An 8,572-nucleotide genomic window follows, 5' to 3' on the forward strand; every position below is an offset into this window, starting at 1 on the left:
GATAATAGAGATAAAGGAATGTTACAAGCTTTCATTCTAATTCAGAAAATGCAACTCCCACTCAACAATGTTTTTTATTCCAATAATATCTCCCCAGAATATCTGTTTCCAAGACAAATCCTTTCCATCAAAAGAGATAATTAATCCCAGGAGAAAAAAAAACAACAGCTACAAGATAATGCCTCTGCATCTGTGTAGTGTCCTCTTTAAATATGTGTATAGTCCATGATAAAAACAGATTTGCTGTTAATATCTCAAGATCAGGATTCATCATGAGTAACATGGTTTGTCTAAATTTATTTCTTCCATTCTTTCTGCCTTCTGCCCTGCAAGAACAACAGTTTTGCATAAAATATTTCTCCATATAAATCTATTAAAACTTCAAATCTCAAGTTTTCTGCAACATAGGCTTTGAGACTTTATTATAAAAGAGAAGATTTGGGTTTACAGACTCAACTTTTGATTTCATATGAACTTATCTAAGTGATTCTTTTTCTAAGTGTGGCTTATGTTTCACATTGAAATTCATTATTTGAATAGAAGGTCAGTTTGAAGATGATATTGTGTCTAAGCATTTCCAGACATCATTGGAACCAACTAAGATTACTAAGGTAAGATTTATATTGATATTGATAATTATAGAAGATTATTACTTTCTGTGTATAATAATTGTTTTCAATGCCTTTAAAATATATTTAGTTTTATCCTCACCTTAAGTCTATAACACTTAAGTATTAAGAAGTTTCACTCACATGATTTTACAATTGAAATTTAACATTTTAAAGGATTTATAGGACATAACATTCTGAAGCAAAACATCATGCATTTGCCATGGACTACCTCCTGCAAAAAAAATACAAACAAATTATGAAATTTTCGATATATTCCAAATGCACAAAAGATTTAAATACAAATTCAGGTGACATAAATTATGAAAGGTTTATTCCATGCTTATAGAAAACCCTTCCTGGGAAGACTGTGATGGATAACATGAGTTTTTGGTACCATAGAGAGTAACACTGATAATTCTCCCTGAGCTTACTGGCAATTAAGTATTTCTTTATACTATTGATCTATTTTTTTATACTGCCTGTATAAGACTATGGTATGATTTCCTTTATGTTCTTTACAATAATTCTCATAACAATCTGTAAAATGTCTTATAATATTTCACTTTATAAAAGAGTAAATAAAACTACAACATGCCAAGAAATGCACCTAAGATAAAAAGAAATCACATATGGAAAAACCAGGATTCTAAACTGGAGTTTTATCTCCTTATAAAATCGATATCCGTGTCATGAAGTACAGTCCTAGAGCCTTCACTTTGTACTTGTATTAAAGGAGAGGTGAGTGACCATGAAAGAGGCTAAAATGTTCCACATAAGTTTAATTTTAGGATAGTCTCAAAATAATTGTGTTATCTTGGCCATAATAAAAAGATTAAATAGAACTATTAAAACTCACTTATTATAAGGATATAGAATGTAAGTCAAGACTTTAAAGTAAAATAATAAATACATAAAACTAACCTGAAATGCAAACTTGACTGTTCTTTATTATTTCCTTGAATGTTGGATTCTATTGCTAATTTATTTGGTTCTATTTTCCTAGTATTTTAAATAATGTAAAAATAGCTATTGTAACCATCTCTTTAAAATATAATGAATTTAATTGGAAAATATCTACAAATTCAGAAGGCACTTAGACCGGTGATTAAGCAATGTTGTTCTTGTGCCAAGTCACATTTAATCTTCATTATTCTGGAGTCATTTGAAAAACAGATAAAACAATGTCAACCATACAATTTGTTATAAACATTAAGAAAGTAATATGTGCACAGGAAACTGTCATGCCCCATAAAAATTCAATCACATGAAAGCATACAGTACTACTGTGACATCATTCGATTTAATAAGCATTTTGACTTTATTTTTTATTGGATATTCTACTTATTTACATTTTAGATGTTATCCCCTTTCCCTCTTACCTTCCACAGGAACTCCCTATCCAGTCCCCTCTCCCACTGCTTCAAAGAGGGTGTGTCCCACCCATCTACCCACTACCCCCTTCCCTGCCCTTGAATTCCGCCACACTGGGGCATTTAGCCTTCATGGGACGAAGGACCTCCTCTCCGGAGCACCAATGCCTGACAAGGCCATCCTCCACTGCATATACAGCTGGATCCATGGGTCCCTCCATGCGTGTTTCCCAGCCTGATGGTTTAGACCCTGGGAGCTCTGGTGGGCCTGCAAACCCCTTCAGCTCCTTCATTCTTCTCTCTACCGCCTCTCTACCCCTGGGGACCTCACGATCAGTTAGTTCAGATTTTTATTAGAACACAAAGTATCAGACTTCCCTCTATCATTTTTCAAGCAAAAAAAAAAAAAAAAAAGTGCTCTTTCTTGATCTTTTCCTCTCTTCTCCCATACTCCTCTACCCCTGCTTTTCACCTTCCACCACAGCCCTTACATCTTCTACACTGTCATCAGTTACACCCTACTCTAAATAGGGCTTGAACTCCTATTTCTGGCTTTCATTCTAGTACTCAACCTCAGACTCCCTCATCCACCTCACATATACAACTTTACTACATTAGTATCTAATAGTTTCCCTTCTTCAATGTCCTTTTTATCATCCCACTTATAGTCATACACCTGCCAAGTTTCCTTATTTCACATGGACATAGGAAAAAATGCTATAGTTTTTCATTCATTTTCTTTGCACACACAATCTACCTCTTCCTTAAAGCTTAGCTACCACTAGCACAGAATCTACTAAAGTAATATATTCAGCTGTCTCCTGCCCTACATACTTATAAAAGTTCCTCATATTGATTCTCTTAAGAGAGTTGTCACCTAAGAAGCAATTTGAAGAATTCAAAAACTTTTAGAACTCAAATGAAAGCCTTATTAAAGTTCATAGATAAATAGTATATAAAGATTTGAAACCTATTAAGTTGGGGAATTTTAATAGATTCATGTTTGCATTGATATTTTTTCAGGTGATATAACCAGCCATCATATGAAGTAAATGGAGAACCAAAACAATGTGACAGAATTTATCCTTCTGGGACTCACAGAGAACCCAAAGATGCAGAAAATTGTATTCATTGTGTTTTTTCTTATCTACATCATTTCTATAACAGGAAATGTTCTCATTATAGTCACCATAACTTCTACGTCATTATTAGAGTCCCCCATGTACTTTTTCCTGGCTTACCTGTCCTTTATTGATGCCTGTTATTCCTCTGTTAGCACCCCTAAACTTATAGCAGATTCACTTTGTGAAAAGAAGACCATCCTATTTAATGGATGCATGACTCAGATCTTTGGGGAGCATTTGTTTGGAGGTGCTGAAATCATCCTGCTGACAGTAATGGCCTATGATCGCTATGTGGCCATCTGCAAACCCCTTCATTATGCAACCATCATGAGTCGAAGACTATGTAGCCTGCTAGTGGGAGTGTCATGGTTGGGAGGATTTCTTCATGCCACCATACAGATCCTGTTCATTTTCCAATTGCCTTTCTGTGGCCCTAACATCATAGATCACTTTATGTGTGATCTTAATCCTTTGCTCAACCTTGTCTGCACCGATACTCACACTCTTGGACTCTTTGTTGCGGCCAACAGTGGCTTCATTTGTCTGCTAAACTTCCTTCTTCTATTGGTCTCCTATGTTGCCATCCTGCGCTCCCTAAAGAACCATAGTGCAGAGGGAAGGCACAAAGCCCTCTCTACCTGTATTTCACACGTAACAGTGGTTGTCTTGTTCTTTGTACCCTGCATATTTGTATACATGAGACCTGTAGCTACCTTACCCATTGATAAAGCAGTTGCTATGTTCTACACTATGATAACTCCCATGTTAAACCCCTTAATCTACACTTTAAGAAATGCTCAGATGAAAGATGCCATTAAGAAATTGAGTAGCACTAAAATTCTTTCAAGTGATAAATAAACTTAGCTGGAACACAGCATAAATTAAACTGAATCAGAAAATAAAACAGGTACTTTCTATAATTTTAACAAAACATATTTATTAGATAAGAAGAAAACTAGTTTTTTATTGGGTTTTTTTTTTTTTTTTTTTTTTTGATTATGTTATTTACATTTCAAATGTTATCCCCCTTTCTGGTTTCCCTTCCACAAACCCCCTATCCCATCCCCCTCTCACTGCTTCTGTAAGAATCAACTAAGCAGGGCTCACTGCCTCCTCCAGCCTTGATATGAGACTCTAGGCCTAGTCTGTAACTTCTTAGGTCATGTTTGTTGGATATCCCTGGGAGGCCTGCTCATTTATTTGAAGGGAAATGAAGGAGGAGTGGATCTGGGAGAGAGGGGAAGTCAGAAGAAGGACTGGCAGGAGTGGGGGGAGGGGAACTTCCTGTGGTTGGGATGTGATGTATGAGAAAAAAAATAAGAGAACTAGTAATAAAAAGAATAAAAAAAAACTAGTTAATGCAAATTATTTACAAATTCTTCACTAAAAAGAGTGAAAATTGGTTCAAGAAAAGTCAGCATTTATTCCTTGCATATTTGGGAAATTCTATAAAATTAGACTATTTCAGTCACTCATCCTCATATATATATTCATATGGTTACCATATAAAAACCACATGTTACATTGTGGAGGATTTTTAATCTAGCAACATGACTCCTATGTTAAGGGATCATATCCAAAGACCTTCCAGATCTGTATGACCTGGCTGGAATATCATGCCTTTAATCCCAAGAGATCCAGGCAAGCAGACCTCTGAGTTCAAAGACAGCCTGGTATAGACCATGTTTCAGGTAAAGACAAGCTTAGGTCCAAGTATAGTAGCACATGCCTTTAATCCCAGCACTCATGGTACAGAGGCATGAGAATCTCTGTGTTCTAGTCACTCAGTTTGGTTGAGTCAGTGAGTTGAAAGGCAGTACAGTGGAGTGGAATTCAGAGGCAGTTTTTACAAGCACAGTTTTATAGAGACAGGTTGCAGAGAGAACAAGCTAGATCCAAGTGAAGACATAATGAAGCAGAGAATGAGAAGGAGCCAAAATATTAGAACCGGTTGCTAGAGTTATATTAATAACAAGCTGTACAATTCACTTAGAAGTTAAGAGAAGGCAGTTTGAATCATTCAGATGAGAGAGGAGTTTGAGTCAGAAAAGAGCTGAATTGAACCAGCCAGCCAGAATTCAGAAAGAGTTAGAAAGGGTGAGCTAATTTAGCAGTGAGTCCTGAAGATGACAATTATGTTGGATGGATAAAAGATATTTTTATAGTACCTTCTTTACAGAAAATAAATATTCTGTAATTGATTATAATTAATCAGTATACTTTATTTTTTCAGGATCTATCATTCTTCAGGCTTTGCTAGAGCCATGAAATCAATAGGAGATGGTAAATGGCTAGATACAGGCATACATGTATAGACACAGAGATGCACAGTCTGTATCATGTCCCTTTAAATGTAGTTTTCATGGCTGACAGTTTGGTATTAGATAACCAATTAGTGTGTTCTTCCAGGGAGAAGACCGTTTTTCCTACTCTGCATTCTTTATTTGTCCATAGTTCTTTGTGCAGGTCTGAGGTTTTGTGGCTTTTCCCCCATCTGCATTGGCGTGTCTATTGATGTCATCCTTTCTCAGCCCACATTTGGGCAACCATGTTGGTGAGACATTATGGGTGTAGCTTCTGATATTCATAAAAGGCCCAGTATCTCAGCAAACTCTCTAATCCTGGCCCTTACAATCTTTCTGCCCTCTCTACTACAATGTTCCCTGAGCCTTAGATATCGGACTCCACAACTCTGCATTTTGATTGGTTGTATTGAAAGCTATTTTTAAAGCTAGGAAAGAAAATTCAGTTACCAATTGCACTGGCTCGTTTTATGTAAATTTAACATAAGATGGGGTCATCAGGGAATCAGGTAGCTGAACTGAGAAAATGCCTCCAAAAGAGTAGGCTGTAGGCAAACCTGTAGGGCATTTTCTTAATTAGTGATTGATAGAAAAGGTTCTATCCATTTATGGGGGATGCCATTCTTGGACTGGTGGTCCTGGGTTCTATAAGAAAACAGACTTAGTAAGACATGCAGAGCAAGCCAGTAAACAGCGCTCCTCTGTGCTCTCTGCATCAGATTCTGCATCCAGGTTTCTGCCCTGCTTAAGTTTCTGTCCTGACTTCTGTTGATGATAAACTGTGATATAGAAGCATAAACCAACTAAATCTTTACTCCCAAGTTGCTTTAGTTATTGTGTTTCATCATAGCAACAGTAACCCTAACTATGTCACCAAAATGTCAGCAATTCAGTTAAAAGTCCCTGGGTGATAAACTCCCTAAAGCTAATTCTTTTGAATGTGTTTCTTCTGTCTGACTGTCTGTCTGTCTTTTAGTATTTTACATACTCTTTCATTCTTCAAAATTTCATACATTTATATAATATACATTGATCATATCCACCTACCACTCTCTCCCTCAAACTACCCCTAGTACTCCCACGTCATCTCCTTCCCAACTTGATGCCCCTTTTCCCATTTATTTATTTATTTATTTATTCATTCATTTATTCATTCATTCATTCATTCATTCATTCATTTACTTTATATCCTGATTGCTGCCCTCCCTCCCAGTCCCCACAACACATAATCTTCTCTCCACCTTCTCCCCACCTCACTTCTCAAGCCTCTGCAGAGCTAGGTCCATCCTCTCATACTGAGGCCAGACAAGACAGCCCAGTTAGGGGAATGGGATCCACAGAGAGGCAACAGCTTTAGGGACAAGGCCTCACTTCAGTTGTTGGGGGACCCACATGAAAACTGAGCTGTACGTCTGCTACATATATGTGGTGAGGGGGTTGTGGGGTAGGTCCAGCCTGCGTATGCTCTTTAGTTGGTGGTTAATCACTGAGAGCCCCCAAAGGTCCAGATTAGTTGATTCTGTTGGTCTTTATGTGGAGTTACTATCCTCTCCAGGTCCCTCGAGCTTTCCCCCAACTCTTTTGTAAGACTCCTGGAGTTATGTCCGATGTTTGGCTATGGGCCTCTGCATCTGTTTCAGTTAGCTGCTAGGTAGAGCTTCTCTGAGGATAGTTATGCTAGGCTCCTGTCTGCAAGCATAACAGAGTATCATTAATAATATCATGAGTTGATGCTTACCTATGGGATGAGTCCCAAGTTATGCTAGTTATTGGTTGGCCATATCCTCAGTCTCTGCTACATCCTTGTCCCTGCATTTCTTGTAGAAAGGACAAATTTTGGTTCAAAAGTTTTATGATGAATGGGTTAGTGTTCATATCCCTCCATTGGGGATCCTGCCTGGTTACAGAAGTTGGCCACTTCCCATTCTATATTCCCAGTGCTAGGAGTCTCAGCTAAAGTCACCTCCCACCATAGACTTCTGAGAGCCTCCAACATCCCAGGTCTTTGGCATGTCCTGAAAATGCCCCCATGCCCCACCCCATTCATTCTCCTGGCCCTCTAGTCCTCTTTCCTGTCTCTCATCACATTTGATCCTTAACTCCCTAATACCCTCCTGAATACCTCAGGCACTAAGACCAACAATTAATAAATGGGACCTCATAAAACTGAAAAGCTTTTATAAGGCAAAGGACACTGTCAACAGGAAAAAAGGACAGCCTTAAAAACAAGGGCATCAAGAATTTTGCAGGCAAATAAATGGAACTCCTGAATATACTCCTGAGTGAGGTAACCCAGACCCCAAAGGATATGCATGATATGTACTCACTTATAAGTGGGTATTAGCCAAAATGTACAAGATGTCCATGCTACATTCCACAGACCCAAAGAACCTAAACAAGAAGGACGTCCCAAGTGAGAAAGCTTGAATCTCACTTAGAAGGGGGAATAAAATAGTCACAGGAGGTGACAGAGAGAACTTGGTAGGAGATGCCATCTTTTTCAAACCATCTGTTTTAGTACAAAGAGAGGAATCAGCACAACAAAGGAGTCTTTGCTTCAAGGAGAAAATCAGAATTCCTGGAGCTAAGAAAAAGATGTCACCCACCTAAGAAGCAAAAGGAAAAGCCAGAGAAAATCACAAAGCAATTCAATGTCAGCATAGGGTCCCGATTGAAATGGGAACAGTAAATTGAATAATACAAACAACTTTGAATGCAGCAGCAAACCAATGGTTTTAACTGCAGGAAAAAGCCTCAGTCTCTACAAACTTTAAATTTGTTAACAAGTAATTCCTCCTACACAACAAGCTAGATTTAGAGAAGTCATTCATAATGTCACTCAGCAAACTTTCAGAAGGCAGCAACTGAGAAGAGTTCTATTTTCACAGAATTTCGTTTATCACCTTGCTTCTTCTTTGACTATTGTGTTTATTGTCTTGCTTGTTCCTTGACTATTTGCATCTGTTGTATTGCTAGTTCCTCAACCTAGAACTGACCTTAATACTTGCATGTAATTAAAATGGTATAAAAGCAAAAGGAGGAGGGGGGATGGGATAGGAGATTTCCAGAGGGCAAATGGGGAAAGGGGATGGCATCTGAAATGTAAATAAATAAAATATCCAATTTGCAAAGAAAGAAAGAAAGAAAGAAAGAAAGAAAGAAAG

General features: G+C 37.7%; 1 protein-coding gene across 2 annotated transcripts; it reads left to right on the plus strand.

Annotated features, from left to right (window-relative positions):
- Window positions 1-219: 219 nt before the first annotated feature.
- On the plus strand, window positions 220-4,009 carry LOC117703505 (olfactory receptor 4C46-like). 2 transcript variants are annotated; one of them, XM_076929156.1, is made up of 3 exons: window positions 220-611; window positions 1,185-1,349; window positions 3,005-4,009. In XM_076929156.1, the coding sequence occupies exon 3, from the start codon at window positions 3,034-3,036 to the stop codon at window positions 3,961-3,963; it is 930 nt and encodes a 309-aa protein (XP_076785271.1). In that variant the 5' UTR covers window positions 220-611; window positions 1,185-1,349; window positions 3,005-3,033; the 3' UTR covers window positions 3,964-4,009. The 2 variants fall into 2 exon arrangements, with proteins under 2 accessions (XP_076785271.1, XP_034351084.1); XM_034495193.2 differs by lacking the exon at window positions 1,185-1,349.
- Window positions 4,010-8,572: the final 4,563 nt, after the last annotated feature.

Source organism: Arvicanthis niloticus, chromosome 2 (assembly GCF_011762505.2).
Source record: "Arvicanthis niloticus isolate mArvNil1 chromosome 2, mArvNil1.pat.X, whole genome shotgun sequence".
In the NCBI taxonomy this organism is placed as follows: domain Eukaryota; kingdom Metazoa; phylum Chordata; class Mammalia; order Rodentia; family Muridae; genus Arvicanthis; species Arvicanthis niloticus.

What these genes read in the sequence shown, in the direction of transcription:
- LOC117703505 (XM_076929156.1), top strand. Translation starts at nt 3,034, where the DNA reads ATGGAGAACCAAAACAATGTGACAGAATTTATCCTTCTGGGACTCACA.